The sequence below is a fragment of the Oncorhynchus gorbuscha genome, unplaced genomic scaffold, assembly GCF_021184085.1.
Source record: "Oncorhynchus gorbuscha isolate QuinsamMale2020 ecotype Even-year unplaced genomic scaffold, OgorEven_v1.0 Un_scaffold_480, whole genome shotgun sequence".
Lineage (NCBI taxonomy): Eukaryota > Metazoa > Chordata > Actinopteri > Salmoniformes > Salmonidae > Oncorhynchus > Oncorhynchus gorbuscha.
Window position 1 is genome coordinate 574053 of NW_025745312.1, and position 22140 is coordinate 596192.

Here is a 22140-nt window from a genome sequence, read left to right on the forward strand (position 1 = left end):
AAGATCTGTTGTTCTGTGACACTGAGGCCGAGCCAATCATCCTCTCAGCTGAGAGGCCTCTCTTGTTCCCCCTGAACAAGGCAGTGTTCCCCGGTAGGCCGTCATTGTAAATAAGAGTTTGTTCTTAACTGACTTGCCTAGTTAAATACATTTTTTCCCCTGCTCTAAGTACGTTGGTAACCAGTTTATAACAGCAATAAGGCTCCTCGGGGTTGTGATATATGGTCAGTATACCACAGCTAACAGGTGTATCCAGGCACTCTGCGTTGCGTCGTGCTTAAGAACAGCTCTTAGCAGTGGTATATTGGCGATATACCACACACCCTCATGCCTTACTCCTTAAATATATCACACACCCCAAGGTCCCATATTGCTGTTATAAACTGGTTAAGAGATAAAACAAGCATTTTTGCATCATACCCGTTATATATTGTCTGATGAACTACTGTTTCAGCCAATTAGCATCCAGGAACCAAACTAGCCAGTTTTATAAATATCAACATACACTGTTGAAAACATTCTGAGTCTATAGATTTCCTCAGTGAAATATCAGCCTAACATAATCTCTTGTCCTCCTCCTCTTTCTCCTCATCCTCCTCCTCTTTCTCCTCATCCTCCTCCTCTTTCTCCTCATCCTCCTCTTTCTCCTCATCCTCCTCCTCTTTCTCCTCATCCTCCTCCTCATCGTCCTCCTCATCATCTCCTCTTTCTCCTCATCCTCCTCCTCATCGTCCTCCTCATCATCTCCTCTTTCTCCTCATCCTCCTAATCCTCCTCATCCTCCTCTTTCTCCTCCTCATCCTCCTCTTTCTCCTCCTCCTCATCCTCCTCTTTCTCCTCCTCCTCATCCTCCTCTTTCTCCTCCTCCTCATCCTCCTCTTCCTCCTCCTCATCCTCCTCTTTCTCCTCCTCCTCATCCTCCTCATCCTCCTCTTTCTCCTCCTCCTCATCCCCCTCTTTCTCCTCCTCATCATCCTCCTCTTTCTCCTCATCCTCCTAATCCTCCTCATCCTCCTCTTTCTCCTCCTCATCCTCCTCTTTCTCATCCTCATCATCCTCCTCTTTCTCCTCATCCTCCTAATCCTCCTCATCCTCCTCTTTCTCCTCCTCTTTCTCCTCCTCTTTCTCCTCCTCCTCCTCTTCTTTCCCCTCCTCCTCCTCCTCTCTTCTCCTCCCACCTCCTCCCTCCTCATTCTCCTCCTCCCCTCCTCTCCTCCTCCCTCCTCCCCTCCCCCCTCCTCCCTCCTCCTCCCTCCTCCTCCCTCCTCCTCCTCTCCTCCTCCCTCCCTCCTCCCTCCCTCCTCCTCCCTCCTCATCCTCCTCCCTCCTCATCCTCATCCTCCTCCCTCCCTCTTCCTCCTCCTCCCTCCTCCTCTCCTCCTCTCCTCTCCTCCTCCCTCCCTCCTCCCTCCTCCTCCTCCTCCCTCCCTCCTCCCTCCTCTTCCTCCTCCTCCTCCTCCTCCCTCCCTCCTCCTTCATCCTCCCTCCTCCCTCCTACTCTCCTCCTCCCTCCCTCCTCCCTCCTCCTCCCTCCTCCTCCTCCCTCCCTCCTCCTCCTCCTCCTCCTCCTCCCCTCCTCCTCCTCTTCTCTCCTCCTCTTTCTCCTCCCTCCCTCCTCCTCCCTCCCTCTCCTCCTCCTCATCCTCCTCCCTCCTCATCCTCCCTCCCTCCTCATCCTCCCTCCTCATCCCTCCTCCTTTCTCCTCCCTCCTCCTCCTCCCATCCCTCCTCCTCCTCCTCCTCCTCCTCTTTCTCCTCCTCCCTCATCCCCTCCTCCTCCTCCTCCTCCTCCTCCTCCTCCATCCTCCCCCCTCCTCATCCTCCTCCCTCCTCATCCTCCTCCCTCCTCCTCCTCCCTCCTCCTCCTCCCTCCCCTCCTCCCTCCTCCTCCTCCATCCTCCTCCTCCTCTTCCTCCTCCTCCCTCCTCTTCCTCCTCCTCCTCGTGTCCAGGGTCCTACTCAGTGGCACGTCCAGATCATCATGGAGAAGCTCCTGAGGACCGTCAACAGAACAGTCATCTCCATGGGCAGGGACTCTCCTCTCATTGTAAGTGACTCTTCTTCAAACCTCCCAAACCAACCTCGTGAACCTCCTAAAACTCTCTTCCTACTTCTTCCCTACTCTACCGTGTCTGTGAATCTGACAACCAGGATTTCAGGAAAAACCCTGGCAACTTCTGATAAAAGTTTCTAGAATTTTGAAACTCTAATCGTCCCTCTGCGACATCAACTTCAACCCAGAGCACCACAGAGCGATAGAAACCGTGTTGTAAGTGAGTCGTCCCTCGACTCACACAGCTTCATGTAGATTCAGTCTAAAGGTTCCCTCGACTCACACAGCTTCATGTAGATTCAGTCTAAAGGTTCCCTCGACTCACACAGCTTCATGTAGATTCAGCCCAAAGGTTTCCTCGACTCACACAGCTTCATGTAGATTCAGTCTAAAGGTTCCCTCGACTCACACAGCTTCATGTAGATTCAGTCTAAAGGTTCCCTCGACTCACACAGCTTCATGTAGATTCAGTCTAAAGGTTCCCTCGACTCACACAGCTTCATGTAGATTCAGTCTAAAGGTTCCCTCGACTCACACAGCTTCATGTAGATTCAGTCCAAAGGTTCCCTCGACTCACACAGGGATTCATTGATCTCCTCACTGCTCTCATCTGCTTGATGAGCCCCGACATGTTTCAGTGTGTACCGTGTGTGTGTACCGTGTGTGTGTGTTCCGTGTGTGTGTTCCGTGTGTGTGTGTGTTCCGTGTGTGTGTGTACCGTGTGTGTGTACCGTGTGTACTGTGTGTGTGTTCCGTGTGTGTGTGTACCGTGTGTGTGTGTTCCGTGTGTGTGTGTGTTCCAAGTGTGTGTGTTCCGTGTGTGTGTGTGTTCCGTGTGTGTGTGTGTACCGTGTGTGTGTGTACCGTGTGTGTGTGTACCGTGTGTGTGTGTTCCGTGTGTGTGTGTTCCGTGTGTGTGTGTTCCGTGTGTGTGTGTTCCGTGTGTGTGTGTTCGGTGTGTGTGTGTTCTGTGTGTGTGTGTACGGTGTGTGTGTGTACCGTGTGTGTGTGTACCGTGTGTGTGTGTTCCGTGTGTGTGTGTTCCGTGTGTGTGTGTGTTCCGTCACCTAATACAGACATCGTTCCTAAAGCCAGACCCATGCAGGTTCTCTGTGAGTTATCTAATCAGTGGATTCTTTTTGTCCTGAATGGTACACTATGTCCTATTGGCCTCCTATAGGGCTGTGGTCTAAAGTAGTGGTTCTATTTAGCGAACAGGGTTCCATTTGGCACCCTGGTTCTGTGACACTGAGGCCGAGCCAATCATCCTCTCAGCTGGAACTCTGAGACAATTAATTCACTGGTAAATCATTCTGTAACTGTGCCGTCGTCATCCTGAGGCTGACTGTCTCTCCTCCCTACCTCAACCCCACTACAGTCTGACAGGGCACTCATCCATTTACACGAGGCTGACTGTCTCTCCTTAGAGACCTGCCTTAACCCCACTACAGTCTGACTGTCTCTCCTTAGAGACCTGCCTTAACCCCACTACAGGCTGACTGGCTCTCATTAGACCTAAACCCCACTACAGTCTGACTGTCTCTCCTTAGAGACCTGCCTTAACCCCACTACAGTCTGACTGTCTCTCCTTAGAGACCTGCCTTAACCCCACTACAGTCTGACTGTCTCTCCTTAGAGACCTGCCTTAACCCCACTACAGTCTGACTGTCTCTCCTTAGAGACCTACCTTAACCCCACTACAGTCTGACTATCTCTCCTTAGAGACCTGCCTTAACCCCACTACAGTCTGACTGTCTCTCCTTAGAGACCTGCCTCAACCCCACTACAGTCTTAGAGCCCAGCCTTAACCCCACTACAGTCTGACTGTCTCTCCTTAGAGACCTACCTTAACCCCACTACAGTCTGACTGTCTCTCCTTAGAGACCTGCCTTAACCCCACTACAGTCTGACTGTCTCTCCTTAGAGACCTGCCTTAACCCCACTACAGTCTGACTGTCTCTCCTTAGAGACCTGCCTTAACCCCACTACAGTCTGACTGTCTCTCCTTAGAGACCTCAACCCCACTACAGTCTGACTGTCTCTCCTTAGAGACCTGCCTTAACCCCACTACAGTCTGACTGTCTCTCCTTAGAGACCTCAACCCCACTACAGTCTGACTGTCTCTCCTTAGAGACCTGCCTTAACCCCACTACAGTCTGACTGTCTCCCCTTAGAGACCTCAACCCCACTACAGTCTGACTGTCTCTCCTTAGAGACCTCAACCCCACTACAGTCTGACTGTCTATCCTTAGAGACCTCAACCCCACTACAGTCTGACTGTCTATCCTTAGAGACTTCAACCCCACTACAGTCTGACTGTCTCCCCTTAGAGACCTACCTAAACCCCACTACTGTCTGACTGTGTGTGAGCCTCAACTCTCAGCCCTCTGTCTCTGTGAGTTGCTGTCAGTCGTTGCATGTAAAGCAGTCAGTATATTATTATTTAATGATCAATAAGAACAGGATTGAATTCCGAACGGACCCGAGACCCAGTTAGACTGACTGCATCTAACTGACCTTGTTCTTCTGAGCTGAGTTGCAGGAAGCCACTTAGATGTACATTTATCCTTTAAATTTCTCTATTCTCCCTTTCCCCTCTCATTCTCCCTCTCTCTCCCCTCTCTCCCCTCTCGTTCTCCCTCTCTCTCCCCTCTCTCCCCTCTCATTCTCCCCTCTCATTCTCCCCGCTCATTCTCCCCTCTCATTCTCCCCTCTCATTCTCCCCTCTCATTCTCCCCTCTCATTCTCCCCTCTCATTCTCCCCTCTCATTCTCCCCTCTCATTCTCCCCTCTCATTCCCCCCTCTCATTTCCCACTCTCTCCCACTCTCTCCCCTCTCCTCTCTGCCTCTCATTCTCCCTCTCATTCTCCCCTCTCATTCTCCCCTCTCATTCTCCCCTCTCATTCTCTGATTCCATCCTCTCATTCTCCATCCCTCTCATTCTCCTCTCATTCTCCTGATTGTAATTAGTTCTGATTCCTCCTCATTCTCTGATTCCCCTCTCCATTCTACAGCTCTGATTCCATCTCATTCTCCCTCTCATTCTCCTGATTGTAATTAGTTCTGATTCCTCTCCCTCTGATTCATCCTCTGATTCTCCTCTACAGCTCTGATTCCATCCTCTCTGATTCCCCTCTCATTCTCCCCTCTCATTCTCTGATTCCCCTCTCATTCTCCCCTACAGCTCATTCCATCCTCTGATTCCTCCTCTCTCCCCTCTCATTCTCCCTCTCATTCTCCCCTCTCATTCTCCATCCTCTCATTCTCCCCTCTCATTCTCCATCCCTCTCATTCTCCTCTCTGATTCCTCCCCTCTCATTCTCCCTCTGATTCCTCTACCCTCTCATTCTCCCTCTCTCTCCCCTCTCATTCTCCCTCTCTCTCCCCTCTTTCTCCCCTCTCATTCTCCCCTCTCTCTACCCTCTCATTCTCCCACTCAGCTCTGATTCCATCCTGATTGTAATTAGTTCTGATTCCATCGTGATTGTAATACAGCAGTGATTCCATCCTCAGTGTAATACAGCTCTGATTCCATCCTCAGTTTAATACAGCTCTAATTCCATCCTCAGATTAATACAACTCTGATTCCATCCTCAGTGTAATACAGCTCTGATTCCATCCTCACTTTAATACAGCTCTGATTCCATCCTGATTGTAATTAGTTCTGATTCCATCCTCAGTGTAATACAGCTCTGATTCTCTCCTCAGTGTAAACAGCTCTGATTCTCTCCTCAGTTTAATACAGCTCTGATTCCATCCTCATTGTAATACAGCTCTGATTCCATCCTGATTGTAATTAGTTCCGATTCCATCCTCAGTTTAATACAGCTCTGATTCCATCCTGATTGTAATTAGTTCTGATTCCATCCTCAGTTTAATACAGCTCTGATTCCATCCTGATTGTAATTAGTTCTGATTCCATCCTCAGTTTAATACAGCTCTGATTCCATCCTGATTGTAATACAGCTCTGATTCCATCCTGATTGTAATACAGCTCTGATTCCATCCTCAGTTTAATACAGCTCTGATTCCATCCCTGATTGTAATACAGTTCTGATTCCATCCTCAGTAATTAATTCCACAGCTCTGATTCCATCCTGATTGTAATTAGTTCTGATTCCATCCTCAGTTTAATACAGCTCTGATTCCATCCTGATTGTAATTAGTTCTGATTCCATCATCAGTGTAATACAGCTCTGATTCCATCCTGATTGTAATTAGTTCTGATTCCATCCTCAGTTTAATACAGCTCTGATTCCATCCTGATTGTAATTAGTTCTGATTCCATCCTCAGTTTAATACAGCTCTGATTCCATCCTGATTGTAATTAGTTCTGATTCCATCCTCAGTTTAATACAGCTCTGATTCCATCCTGATTGTGATTAGTTCTGATTCCATCCTCAGTTTAATACAGCTCTGATTCCATCCTGATTGTAATTAGTTCTGATTCCATCCTCAGTTTAATACAGCTCTGATTCCATCCTGATTGTAATACAGCTCTGATTCCATCCTGATTGTAATTAGTTCTGATTCCATCCTCAGTGTAATACAGCTCTGATTCCATCCTCAGTGTAATTAGTTCTGATTCCATCCTGATTGTAATTAGTTCTGATTCCATCCTCAGTTTAATACAGCTCTGATTCCATCCTGATTGTAATTAGTTCTGATTCCATCCTCAGTTTAATACAGCTCTGATTCCATCCTGATTGTAATTAGTTCTGATTCCATCCTGATTGTAATACAGCTCTGATTCCATCCTGATTGTAATTAGTTCTGATTCCATCCTCAGTGTAATACAGCTCTGATTCCATCCTCAATGTAATTAGTTCTGATTCCATCCTGATTGTAATTAGTTCTGATTCCATCCTCAGTGTAATTAGTTCTGATTCCATCCTGATTGTAATGAGTTCTGATTCCATCCTCAGTGTAATACAGCCTGTCTGTAGTCCTGTTCTCCACCACTTCACGCTACCCACAGTACTGCAGCAGGACACGCACAGAAAGCAGAATCATAGTGAGATATGGCGCTGCATCATAATGTGTTGATGCAGACGAGCAGCGCCCTGCGTTCCCTCGTAGAGATGAACACACAACGTGTCGTCCTTTCTAGACCCGTCCTCCAGCTAGCTGCCTGCTGTGTCAGTTGGTTTTAAAACCAGCATCATATTACTAGTATCTCTATCAGGATATTTAGGATCTCTATCACTACCGACCAACACCACATAATATAACACTTACAATGGATTAGTAAATGATTCATTTATTCATCGTTACGTCTTTAAGATAGTTATTCACACATTTATAAACCACATGTTGATGTATTTCCTTGTCTGTTCCAAAGGCTAGAACTGAGATGGGGGGGGGGGGGTGGAAAAAACAAATACAAAAATTCCCATAATGCCCCTTCATCCTGGAACATGCTTCTGAAGATTGTAAAGTTAGGAGAGTTTAGTGTCCTTGTCTGTTTTTAAGACTCTGATCGCCAACACTGTTTGTGATAACTGCAGTCGTTATCTAATCTTTAACCTGTGACACTTTGTCTTGTTCTGTATTTCTCTGTTTTATGGACGCTGCTGTCTCCATGTTTTACCTTCTTGCCAGGTCGCCCTTCGCAACATAGGTTGTTAGCCTCAATGGGATTTCACCTGGTGAAGTGATTGGTAAGAACTTTCATAAGATGTATATACTTATAAACCATTTACTATTGGGGCGGCAGGGTAGCCTAGTGGTTAGAGAGTTGGACTATTAACCGGAAGGTTGCAAGTTCAAACCCCCGAGCTGACAAGGGACAAATCTGTCGTTCTGCCCCTGAATAGGCAGTTAAACGTTCCTAGGCCGTCATTGAAAATAAGAATTTGTTCTTAAATAAAGGTATTTTTGCGTGGCTCATCTCATGTGCTAGTTAGACTTTAGAAATGGTTTGAGTGATTTATCACTAAATGATGGACATGCTGTTGTTAAACATCCCAGCCCAGTACCTGATGCCCCTTGAGGTCTCAAAATCTCCCCTAGAACATATCAGTAGTTAACGTTATATATGATGCCGCCATCCCCATGCTTCACGGTTGGGATGGTGTTCTTCGGCTTGCAAGACTCCCCCTTTTGTGATGCTGCCAACCCCGTGCTTCACGGTTGGGATGGTGTTCTTCGGCTTGCAAGACTCCCCCTTTTGTGATGCTGCCAACCCCGTGCTTCACGGTTGGGATGGTGTTCTTCGGCTTGCAAGACTCCCCCTTTTTCCTCCAAACATAATGATGGCCATTATGACCAAACAGTTCTATTTTTGTTTCATCAGACCAGGAGGACATTTCTCCAAAAAGTACGATCTTTGTCCTCGTGTGCAGTTGCAACCGTAGTCTGGCTTTTTTTATGGAAGTTTTGGAGCAGTGTTTTGCTGAGCAACCTTTCAGGTTATGTTGATATAGGACTCGTTTTACTGTGGATATAGATACTTTTGTACCTGTTTCCTCCAGCATCTTCACAAGGTCCTTTGCTGTTATTCTGGGATTGATTTGTACTTTTCGCACCGAAGTACATTTATCTCTAGGAGACAGAACGCATCTCCTTCCTGAGCGGTATGATGGCTGCCTGGTCCCATGGTGTTTATACTTGCGTACTATTGTTTGTACAGATGAATGTGGTACCTTCAGGCGTTTGGAAATTGCTCTCAAGGATGAACCAAAATGGTGGAGGTCTACAATTTTTTTTCAGAGGTCTTGACTGATTTCTTTTGATTTGCACATGAAGTCAAGCAAAGAGGCACTGAGTTTGAAGGTAGGCCTTGAAATACATCCACAGGTACACCTCCAATTGACTCAAGTTATTAGCCTATCAGAAGCTTCTAAAGCCATGACATTTTCTGGAATTTTCCAAGATTTTTAAAGGCACAGTCAACTTAGTGTATGTAAACTTCTGACCCACTGGAATTGTGATACAGTACATCTGTCTGTAAACAATTGTTGGAAAAATTACATGTGTCATCCACAAAGTAGATGTCCTAACCGACTTGCCAAAACTATAGTTTGTTAATGAGAGATGTGTGGAGTGATTGAAAAACACATTTTTGGTCTCCAACCAAAGTGTAAGTACATTTCCGACTTCAACTGTATGTTCTCCCCTCCTATGTTCCAAAATGCAGATGTGTTCTCTCCAAGTGTCAGAGCAGACCTTTTCAAATCTGGTTTGTGTGTGTTTCTCTGTCATGTTGAGATCTTTGTTTGTGTGTGTTTGTTTCTTTGTTTCTGTCATGTTGAGATCTTTGTTTCTGTGTGTTTCTATGTGATGTTGAGATCTTTGTTTCTGTGTGTTTCTATGTGATGTTGAGATCTTTGTCTCTGTGTGTTTCTCTGTCATGTTGAGATCTTTGTTTGTGTGTTTCTATGTCATGTTGAGATCTTTGTTTTGTAATGACCTTCATGAACACACGGCTCATTTTTCACATTTTATTTTTTTGTATATTAAATTCGTTCAGTTTTTTGATATTTTAAAAAACAGTATAAAATACACAGTATTGCACATAGCAATCAATTGCACTTCTTTTAAGGTGTACGTACAGATGAACATATATTTATATGGTTTATGCTACAGTACAACTATTGGAGAAGAATCCCACCCTCCTTCCATAATACAAGAGAGAGTGGTGCTGGTAATGTAGTACGTATCAGCTAACAGAGAGAGAGTGGTGCTGGTAATGTAAGAACGTATCAGCTAACAGGAAGGAAGAGAGAGAGAGAGTGGTGCTGGTAATGAAGTACGTATCAGCTAACAGGAAGGAGAGAGAGAGAGTGGTGCTGGTAATGAAGTACGTATCAGCTAACAGGAAGGAGAGAGAGAGAGTGGTGCTGGTAATGTAGTACGTATCAGCTAACAGGAAGGAGAGAGAGAGAGTGGTGCTGGTAATGAAGTACGTATCAGCTAACAGGAAGGAGAGAGAGAGAGTGGTGCTGGTAATGAAGTACGTATCAGCAAACAGGAAGGAGAGAGAGAGTGGTGCTGGTAATGAAGTACGTATCAGCTAACAGGAAGGAGAGAGTGGTGCTGGTAATGTAGTACGTATCAGCTAACAGGAAGGAGAGAGTGGTGAGAGAAGTACGTATCAGCTAACAGGTGTGCTGGTAATGAAGTAATAACAGGAAGGACGATCAGCTAAACAGGAAGGAAGGAGAGAGAGAGTGGTGCTGGTAATGAAGTACGTATCAGCTAACAGGAAGGAGAGAGAGAGTGGTGCTGGTAATGAAGTACGTATCAGCTAACAGGAAGGAGAGAGAGAGAGTGGTGCTGGTAATGAAGTACGTATCAGCTAACAGGAAGGAGAGAGAGAGAGTGGTGCTGGTAATGAAGTACGTATCAGCTAACAGGAAGGAGGAGAGTGGTGCTGGTAATGAAGTGGTATCAGCTAACAGGAAGGAGAGAGTGCTGGTAATCAGCTAACAGGAAGGAGAGAGAGAGAGAGTGGTGCTGGTAATGAAGTACGTATCAGCTAACAGGAAGGAGAGAGAGAGAGTGGTGCTGGTAATGAAGTACGTATCAGCTAACAGGAAGGAGAGAGTATGGTGCTGGTAACAGGAAGGAGAGAGAGAGAGTGGTGCTGGTAATGTAGTACGTATCAGCTAACAGGAAGGAAGAGAGAGAGTGGTGCTGGTAATGAAGTACGTATCAGCTAACAGGAAGGAGAGAGAGAGTGGTGCTGGTAATGAAGTACGTATCAGCTAACAGGAAGGAGAGAGAGAGTGGTGCTGGTAATGAAGTAGTGGTGCGTATCAGCTAACAGGAAGAGTGGAGTAATGAAGTAGTATCAGCTAACAGGAAGGAGAGAGTAATGCTGGTAATGAAGTATCAGCAAACAGGAAGAGAGAGAGAGAGTGGTGCTGGTAATGAAGGTATCAGCTGAGAGAGTGGTGCTGGTACGTATCAGCTAACAGGAAGGAGAGAGTGGTGCTGGTAATGAAGTACGTATCAGCTAACAGGAAGAGAGAGTGGTGCTGGTAATGAAGTACGTATCAGCTAACAGGAAGAGAGAGAGAGTGGTGCTGGTAATGAAGTACGTATCAGCTAGAGTGGTGCTGGTAATGAAGTATCAGCTAACAGGAAGGAGAGAGAGAGTGGTGCTGGCGTATCAGCTAACAGGAAAGAGAGAGAGTGGTGCTGGTAATGAATACAGTATCAGGAAGGAGAGATAGAGTGGTGCTGGTAATGTAGTACGCTAACAGGAAGGAGAGAGAGAGAGTGGTGCTGGTAATGAAGTATCAGCTACGTATCAGCTAACAGGAAGGAGAGGAGAGAGAGTGGTGCTGGTAATGTAGTACGTCAGCTATCAGCAGAGAGAGAGAGTAACAGGAAGAAGGAGCTAACAGGAAGAGAGAGAGAGTGGTGCTGGTAATGCTAGTACGTATCAGCTAACAGGAAGAGAGAGAGAGTGGTGCTGGTAATGAAGTACGTATCAGCTAACAGGAAGGAGAGAGAGAGTGGTGCTGGTAATGAAGTACGTATCAGCTAACAGGAAGGAGAGAGAGTGGTGCTGGTAATGTAGTACGTATCAGCTAACAGGAAGGAGAGAGAGAGTGGTGCTGGTAATGAAGTACGTATCAGCTAACAGGAAGGAGAGAGAGAGTGGTGCTGGTAATGAAGTACGTATCAGCTAACAGGAAGGAGAGAGAGAGTGAGAGTGCATGGGGGCTGGCTGAGGAAGAATATAGAATATATACATCAGTATTATACCAGTATTATGTCAGCTCTAATATCAGTAGTATATCATTTACATTTATCAGTACTAATATATGTAGTACTAATACCAGTAGTATGTCAGTACTAATATATGTAGTACTAATACCAGTAGTATATCAGTACTAATATATGTAGTACTAATATCAGTAGTATATCAGTACTAATATATGTAGTACTAATACCAGTAGTATGTCAGTACTAATACCAGTAGTATATCAGTACTAATATATGTAGTACTAATACCAGTAGTATATCAGTACTAATATATGTAGTACGAATATATGTAGTACGAATATCAGTATTATATCAGTACTAATATATGTAGTACTAATATCAGTATTATATCAGTACTAATATATGTAGTATGAATGCCAGTAGTATGTCAGTACTAATATATGTAGTACTAATACCAGTAGTATGTCTGTAGTATATCCGTACTAATACCAGTAGTATATCAGTACTAATACCAGTAGTACTAATGCCAGTAGCATATCCAGTAGTATACCAGTTGTATTACAGTAGTATTCCACCCATACCAGTAGCAATCATACCATTAGTATACTATTAGTATTCCATCCTTACCAGTAGTCCTAATACCAGTATTCTACCCATATGATACCAGTAGTATACCATCCTTACCAGTAGTACTAATACCAGTATTGTACTAGTAGTATATAACCAGTAGTACTAATACCAGTATTGTACCAGTAGTATATAACCAGTAGTACTAATACCAGTATTGTACTAGTAGTATATAACCAGTAGTACTAATACCAGTATTGTACTAGTAGTATATAACCAGTAGTATATAACCAGTAGTACTAATGCCAGTGATGTACCAGTAGTATATAACCAGTAGTACTAATACCAGTATTGTACCAGTAGTATATAACCAGTAGTACTAATACCAGTATTGTAGCAGTAGTATATAACCAGTAGTACTAATGCCAGTGATGTACCAGTAGTATATAACCAGTAGTACTAATACCAGTATTGTACCAGTAGTATACATCCCTACACAGCAGTGTTATTGTGTGGTGTTGAGTTGTTTGGTGGCATTGAATGATCTGTTTGCCCCTTTAGTTGAATCAAACCACTTTGACACGTCTCCGTGGAACACTGTTAGTTTTTTGGCTTCATCCGGGACTCTGCAACTTAATAATGTCATTCCTATAAAATCACTTAATAATGTCGTTCCTGTAATGTATCTAGCCGCTGTAAAGCCCCGCTCTGTTTTAAGTTATTAGCCCTATGAGATGCTGTACAACATAATCAAAGAAATGTCACACTGTACACTCTTCAATGTACTTCTGTGCTGCGTGATACGAATGATTACTGTCCGTGGATGTTGTTGTTGTTGATTTAAAAACACGGTTCCATTTTAAATGTCCTTTATTTGTTGTTGTTGAAATTGCTGTTTTTTATTTTTTATTTAAATAAATAAAAATCTAAAAAGTATCATCAGTGAATCTGTTGAAAAGTTTAAGTAAAAAGCATGTAGTCAGTACTGCACCAAGGCTACAGACTGGCTGTATTCAGTACTGCACCAAGGCTACAGACTGGCTGTATTCAGTACTGCACCAAGGCTACAGACTGGCCGTATTCAGTACTGCTCCAAGGCTACAGACTGTCCGTATTCAGTACTGCACCAAGGCTACAGGGTGTCTGTATTCAGACTGTCTGTATTCAGTACTGCACCAAGGCTACAGACTGTCTGTATTCAGTACTGCACCAAGGCTACAGACTGTCCGTATTCAGTACTGCACCAAGGCTACAGACTGGCTGTATTCAGTACTGCACCAAGGCTACAGACTGTCTGTATTCAGTACTGCACCAAGGCTACAGACTGGCTGTATTCAGTACAGACTGGCTGTATTCAGTACTGCACCAAGGCTACAGACTGTCTGTATTCAGTACTGCACCAAGGCTACAGACTGGCTGTATTCAGTACTGCACCAAGGCTACAGGGTGTCTGTATTCAATACTGTACCAAGGCTACAGGGTGTCTGTATTCAGTACTGCACCAAGGCTACAGACTGGCTGTATTCAGTACTGCACCAAGGCTACAGACTGTCTGTATTCAGTACTGCACCAAGGCTACAGACTGTCTGTATTCAGACTGTCTGTATTCAGTACTGCACCAAGGCTACAGACTGTCTGTATTCAGTACTGTACCAAGGCTACAGACTGGCTGTATTCAGTACTGCACCAAGGCTACAGACTGTCTGTATTCAGTACTGCACCAAGGCTACAGACTGTCTGTATTCAGTACTGCACCAAGGCTACAGACTGGCTGTATTCAGTACTGCACCAAGGCTACAGACTGGCTGTATTCAGTACTGCACCAAGGCTACAGACTGGCTGTATTCAGTACTGCACCAAGGCTACAGACTGGCTGTATTCAGTACTGCACCAAGGCTACAGACTGTCTGTATTCAGTACTGCACCAAGGCTACACTGCGTTCATCCACCTCTGGCCTGCTCGCCTCCCTACCACTGAGGAAGTACAGCTCCCGCTCAGCCCAGTCAAAACTGTTCGCTGCTCTGGCCCCCCAATGGTGGAACAAACTCCCTCACGACGCCAGGACAGCGGAGTCAATCACCACCTTCCGGAGACACCTGAAACCCCACCTCTTTAAGGAATACCTAGGATAGGATAAGTATTCCCTCTCCCCCCCCCCTTTAAGATATAGATGCACTATTGTAAAGTGACTGTTCCACTGGATGTCATAAGGTGAATGCACCAATTTGTAAGTCGCTCTGGATAAGAGCGTCTGCCAAATTACTTAAATGTAAATGTAAATGCTACAGACTGGCTGTATTCAGTACTGCACCAAGGCTACAGACTGTCCGTATTCAGTACTGTAGTTATGCTGTATTCCTCAGTGGCTCCTTCAGGCCTCTTGGCTTTGCTTTTAGGAGTGCATTCTGACTTCCACTTAAGTCAAATGCTCCTTTACAGTCGTCTCCCATTTGTCCCTGTGTGACTAAGTCAACATTTACCTGGAAGTTAGGATTCACTCTTTAGCCTGACGTAGCATGATATACTGGTGTTATACAAGCTAATATACCTCTCTGTGTGTCGGTGTCTGTGTGTGTGCTGTGTAGGAGTTTAATGCTTGGTGAGAGAACTGACACACATCCTGGGTTCTAAGAGAATGCATCAGAGGTTGTGTGTGTTAGCGCGTGTGAGTGTGAGAGAGTGTGTGTGAGAGAGAGAGAGAGAGACCTTTTGTTCCTCGACCAATCAAATAGTAGATCAGCAGTAGAACGTAGTGAATCCATTCAGTTTCTTTGTGTTGTATTTTTCCATTACATCTGGACATTCCCTTTCACAGCAGTGTTTTGGGAACACAACAAAACCAACTCGGATATAACTTCATTATATCCCTGTGTAGAAGGAAAAATAAGTACATTGAAATCTGGACATTCCCTTTCACAGCAGTGTTTTGGGAACACAACAAAACCAACTCGGATATAACTTCATTATATCCCTGTGTAGAAGGAAAAATAAGTACATTGAAATGCCTCCAAACTTTGCAAATGTTTATATAAAAAAAAAATGTTATTTTTTTGTAGTCATCGTTTCATTTCAAAAGTAAATTTATGCGAAGAGACATGTAACTGCCAAAATAAAGGAAACACTACCATTAAAATGTCTTAATTGGGTGTTGGGTCACCAGCAGCCAGAACAGCTTCAATCCACCTTGGTAGAGATTCTACAAGGGTCTGAAACGCTCTTCCAGGGATGTGATGAGAAATTCCATTATTTGTTTTTTTGTTGACGGGGGTGGAAAAGCCATTCAGTGACAACGTGTTCCCGTGTGTGTGTGGGGGGGGGGGTTATTGTCATCCACTCCTATGAGGATATAAACGCTTCCCCATTGGTTGATTGGCTATGTGTCTACTGGCGTTTACCCTGCTCTTCGAAGGGGCTGACTGGACCTAAACCGTGCCAGGAGAATGACCCCCAAACCATAACAGAACCAGCAGAACCCAAATTTACTCCAAGTGTTTCCTTTATTCTGGCAGTTACAAGCACATCATGTACATCTCCTTGGAGACTCATCGTCCTGGGTCCGTTTCAGTCGTCCTGATCCGTGATGTCGTCTTCATTATCTCCTTTGCTGTTCGACGATCCATAACACATTATTCATGATGATTATTGTCAAAATAGTATTTTTTTTTCTTTCGAGTCACTGCGGAGAAAAGTCTTCCTGAACATAGTTAATCAAGTAGGTTGTGCCGTTGATGTAGTGGTCAGAGCACGGAGAAAGGAGCGCCATGCTTGAGAACTGTCCACTTCCTCTCCATACCTCCAGCAATGTCAAAGAGATACAAATATACAACACATTAAAGACTCGGTCTCGAGGGAGATGGAGAGAGACGGTCGTTGCTGAACGATCCCATAAATAATGTCATTCAATTCAAAAACTCCCGTAGACTCCCATAGACTCCCATAGACTCCCGTAGACTCCCGTAGACTCCCGTAGACTCCCATAGACTCCCATAGACTCCCATAGACTCCCATAGACTCCCGTAGACTCCCGTAGACTCCCATAGACTCCCATAGACTCCCATAGACTCCCGTAGAGCTACAACAAGAAATAGATGTAAATGTGAGGGTAGAGGAAATCCTATTTCAGCCTGTCACCTTGTTCATCTGAAAATAACTGCCACAGTGTAATTTAATCCTCTGCTTCGGGAAATTAGATCGGTTTGGGGGCGGAAAACAGTGACTAAATATTCAAATTCTCTGTTAGGGGGGGGGGCCATATTTCATGTTTTTTTTTTTTTTTTTACAGATCCTGAGCTCTTTCCAAAACCAAAATAATATCCACTGTTGTCATTATTAGAAGGGCTCACCAGTTTTAGATAGATTGAGGTTACCAGGCCATGAAAAAACCTTTCATTGGGATTCTGTTTTTTTGTTGTGATCCAAAAGATGAATAAATCGATAGATGGGATAAATCAAAGGCATCCTGCTGAATCAGAGTTCGGCCCATTGTCTTCCGTAAATCCAATAGGTGACGTCACCCCCCCGACGCTCGTCCCGTTGTCTTCCGTAAATCCAATAGGTGACGTCACCCCCCCCGACGCTCGTCCCATTGTCTTCCGTAAATCCAATAGGTGACGTCACCCCCCGACGCTCGTCCCATTGTCTTCCGTAAATCCAATAGGTGACGTCACCCCCCGACGCTCGTCCCATTGTCTTCCGTAAAACCAATAGGTGACGTCACCCCCCGACGCTCGTCCCATTGTCTTCCGTAAATCCAATAGGTGACGTCACCCCCCGACGCTCGTCCCATTGTCTTCCGTAAAACCAATAGGTGACATCACCCCCCGACGCTCGTCCCATTTTCTTCCGTAAATCCAATAGGTGACGTCACCCCCCGACGCTCGTCCCTCATCCCGCAGTGCAGACGGAGTCGTCAACTTGTTGCTCTGTCTGACCGAAGACGACGACGTTTGGGGTTTTTGGATATTAATTCCTGCTGTGTCTCAGAGGAACCAGAGTCTCCATCGGGCGTGCTTCTTGGAGTCGGCCTTGGCCTTGCGTTTAGGGGTGGAGGTGAAGGCCTCAGGGGGGTAAGGCAGAGAGAAGTGGGGGTCCTCTAAGGGACACAGCCTCTTCATCAGGGGATGCAGCTTGTCTTCCTGCTGTTTGAAGTCCAGCTCCACACTGTGACAGAGAGAGACGTTAGTTTAACACTGTGACAGAGAGAGACGTTAGTTTAACACTGTGACAGAGAGAGACGTTAGTTTAACACTGTGACAGAGAGAGACGTTAGTTTTACACTGTGACAGAGAGAGACGTTAGTTTAACACTGTGACAGATACAGAGATACAATCACATTGGGCTCCACACAGCAATACACACAGAGAGAAAAAAACACAGATCTACAAGACACTGCAATACAGAGAGACAGTCAGATCTACACTGCAATACATAGAGAGATACAGTCAGATCTACACTGCAATACAGAGAGAGAGAAACAGTCAGATCTACACTGCAATACAGAGAGAGAAACAGTCAGATCTACACTGCAATACAGCGAGAGAGAGAAACAGTCAGATCTACACTGCAATACAGAGAGAGAGAAACAGTCAGATCTACACTGCAATACAGAGAGAGAGAGAAACAGTCAGATCAACACTGCAATACAGAGAGAAACAGTCAGATCTACACTGCAATACAGAGAGAGAAACATTCAGATCTACACTGCAATACAGAGATATAAACAGTCAGATCTACACTGCAATACAGAGAGAAACAGTCAGATCTACACTGCAATACAGAGAGAGAAACATTCAGATCTGCACTGCAATACAGAGAGAGAAACAGTCAGATCTACACTGCAATACAGAGAGAAACAGTCAGATCTACACTGCAATACAGAGAGATAAACAGTCAGATCTACACTGCAATACAGAGAGAGAAACATTCAGATCTACACTGCAATACAGAGATATAAACAGTCAGATCTACACTGCAATACAGAGAGAGAAACAGTCAGATCTACACTGCAATACAGAGAGAGAAACATTCAGATCTACACTGCAATACAGAGATATAAACAGTCAGATCTACACTGCAATACAGAGAGAAACAGTCAGATCTACACTGCAATACAGAGAGCAAAACAGTCAGATCTACACTGCAATACAGAGAGAGAAACAGTCAGATCTACACTGCAATACAGAGAGAAAGAGAAACAGTCAGATCTACACTGCAATACAGAGAGAGAGAGAGAGAAACAGTCAGATCTACACTGCAATACAGAGAGAAACAGTCAGATCTACACTGCAATACAGAGAGAGAAACATTCAGATCTACACTGCAATACAGAGATATAAACAGTCAGATCTACACTGCAATACAGAGAGAGAAACAGTCAGATCTACACTGCAATACAGAGAGAGAAACAGTCAGATCTACACTGCAATACAGAGAGAGAAACAGTCAGATCTACACTGTAATACAGAGAGAGAGAGAGAAACAGTCAGATCTACACTGCAATACAGAGAGAGAGAGAAACAGTCAGATCTACACTGCAATACAGAGAGAGAGAGAAACAGTCAGATCTACACTGCAATACAGAGAGGGAGAGAAACAGTCAGATCTACACTGCAATACAGAGAGAGAAACAGTCATACAGTAGGTTTGGATACTTCCATTTCAGCAATACATCAAAACACTAGAAAGTCACTTCAACAAACTACAGTAGTCACTTCAACAAACTACAGTAGACACTTCAACAAACTACAGTAGACACTTCAACAAACTACAGTAGACACTTCAACAAACTACAGTAGACACTTCAACAAACTACAGTAGACACTTCAACAAACTACAGTAGACACTTCAACAAACTACAGTAGTCACTTCAACAAACTACAGTAGACACTTCAACAAACTACAGTAGTCACTTCAACAAACTACAGTAGACACTTCAACAAACTACAGTAGTCACTTCAACAAACTACAGTAGACACTTCAACAAACTACAGTAGACACTTCAACAAACTACAGTAGACACTTCAACAAACTACAGTAGACACTTCAACAAACTACAGTAGACACTTCAACAAACTACAGTAGACACTTCAACAAACTACAGTAGACACTTCAACAAACTACAGTAGACACTTCAACAAACTACAGTAGACACTTCAACAAACTACAGTAGACACTTCAACAAACTACAGTAGACACTTCAACAAACTACAGTAGACACTTCAACAAACTACAGTAGACACTTCAACAAACTACAGTAGACACTTCAACAAACTACAGTAGACACTTCAACAAACTACAGTAGACACTTCAACAAACTACAGTAGTCACTTCAACAAACTACAGTAGTCACTTCAACAAACTACAGTAGACACTTCAACAAACTACAGTAGACACTTCAACAAACTACAGTAGACACTTCAACAAACTACAGTAGACACTTCAACAAACTACAGTAGACACTTCAACAAACTACAGTAGACACTTCAACAAACTACAGTAGACACTTCAACAAACTACAGTAGTCACTTCAACAAACTACAGTAGACACTTCAACAAACTACAGTAGTCACTTCAACAAACTACAGTAGACACTTCAACAAACTACAGTAGACACTTCAACAAACTACAGTAGACACTTCAACAAACTACAGTAGACACTTCAACAAACTACAGTAGACACTTCAACAAACTACAGTAGACACTTCAACATACTACAGTAGACACTTCAACAAACTACAGTAGACACTTCAACAAACTACAGTAGACACTTCAACAAACTACAGTAGACACTTCAACAAACTACAGTAGTCACTTCAACAAACTACAGTAGACACTTCAAGCTGCACACTGGAACGTGAGCGACATGCACACATTCACTTCAGATGGAAACGCTGCAGCGACCTTGCTCACTCAGCACACTGAGTCATGTTTTCTCATAATGTATTCTCTCTGAGAGGGCTGTTTAAAACACTCCTGAAAGAGTCATGTCGGGGGTGGGGGGGTGTTCTGGCTTTATCTGGTTTAGAACGGGAGTCACGGTAGTGAAATCTACCTCTAGCCAATTACTGATGAGCTGTGTCACAAATGGCATCCTGTTCCAACCTACGGGCCCTGGTCATAGGGAATAGAACCCATAGGTCCCTGGTGAAAAGTAGTGCACTACATAGGGAATAGAACCCATAGGTCCCTGGTGAAAAGTAGTGCACTACATAGGGAATAGAACCCATAGGTCCCTGGTGAAAAGTAGTCCCTGGAATAGAAAAGTGAAAAGTGCACTACATAGGGAATAGAACCCATAGGTCCCTGGTGAAAAGTAGTGCACTACATAGGGAATAGAACCCATAGGTCCCTGGTGAAAAGTAGTGCACTGCATAGGGAATAGAACCCATAGGGCCCTGGTGAAAAGTAGTGCACTACATAGGGAATAGAACCCATAGGTCCCTGGTGAAAAGTAGTGCACTACATAGGGAATAGAACCCATAGGTCCCTGGTGAAAAGTAGTGCACTACATAGGGAATAGAACCCATAGGTCCCTGGTGAAAAGTAGTGCACTACATAGGGAATAGAACCCATAGGTCCCTGGTGAAAAGTAGTGCACTACATGGGGAATAGGGTGCCATTTGGAACATATACATGCTAGTGTGCATTCTGTCACCTTTTCTGTTTTCTCTTCTCTAGAAAACCTCCTAAAATGTTAGCATTAGGGCCACATCTCAGTAGAACATTAGCATTAGGGCCACATCTCAGTAGAATTTTAGCATTAGGGCCACATCTCAGTAGAACATTAGCATTAGGGCCATGTGCCCTAATTGTCCTCAGGCAACGTCCTGATGTCCTAAGTGGCAGAAATATACAGCATTTAGCGTTTGGCACGGACTGAACAGAACACACGAGTGTTTCTGAGTGAGGTGTTTGGCGGCGTGGCTGTTATTGGACCCTCAGCACTTCTGTGTCGTTAGTCGACTCAGGCCTTTATAAGGAGGAAGGGTTGTGCAGAGCAGCACTGCTATTAGTGAATTAATCATTCTGAATAGAGCCTTGTAATTATGCTCTTCCTTACACAGCCCTAGTTGTCTCTGTCTGTCTCTGTCTGTGTGCATGTACGTGCGCGCGGCAGAGGGAGATTGAAGCCTGAAGAGGGAAAACATCTCAGATATTCTAGATGATGAGAGATGAGGACACTTCATTACACTATTGGCCTCAGTGCACTACACTACTGTTCACTGCAGACCTGTGAGTTACTGTACAGTCCACTGCACTACTATTACACCGCATACCTGTGAGTTACTGTACAGTCCACTGCACTACTGTTACACTGCATACCTGTGAGTTACTGTACAGTCCACTGCACTACTGCTACACTGCATACCTGTGAGTTACTGTACAGTCCACTGCACTACTATTACACTGCATACCTGTGAGTTACTGTACAGTGCACTAAACTACTGTTACACGGCATACCTGTGAGTTACTGTACAGTGCACCGTAGAGCTGTGAGTTACTGTACAGTGCACTGTAGAGCTGTGAGTTACTGTACAGTGCACTGCAGACCTGTGAGTTACTGTACAGTGTACTGTAGAGCTGTGAGTTACTGTACAGTGCACTGTAGACCTCTGAGTTACTGTAAAGTGCACTGTAGACCTCTGAGTTACTGTAAAGTGCACTGTAGACCTCTGAGTTACTGTAGAGTGCACTGTAGACCTCTGAGTTACTGTACAGTGCACTGTAGAGCTGTGAGTTGCTGTACAGTGTACTGTAGAGCTGTGAGTTACTGTACAGTCCACTGCACTACTGTTACACTGCATACCTGTGAGTTACTGTACAGTGCACCGTAGAGCTGTG

General features: G+C 44.5%; 1 protein-coding gene across 1 annotated transcript in view; it reads left to right on the plus strand.

The window, feature by feature from the left end:
- Positions 1 to 22140, plus strand: part of LOC124018336 (dedicator of cytokinesis protein 1-like) — a 338789-nt gene that overhangs the window by 213220 nt on the left and 103429 nt on the right. Inside the window, 1 exon segment of the mRNA XM_046333610.1 lies at positions 1952 to 2047. Coding sequence (XP_046189566.1) covers positions 1952 to 2047 — 96 coding nt within the window.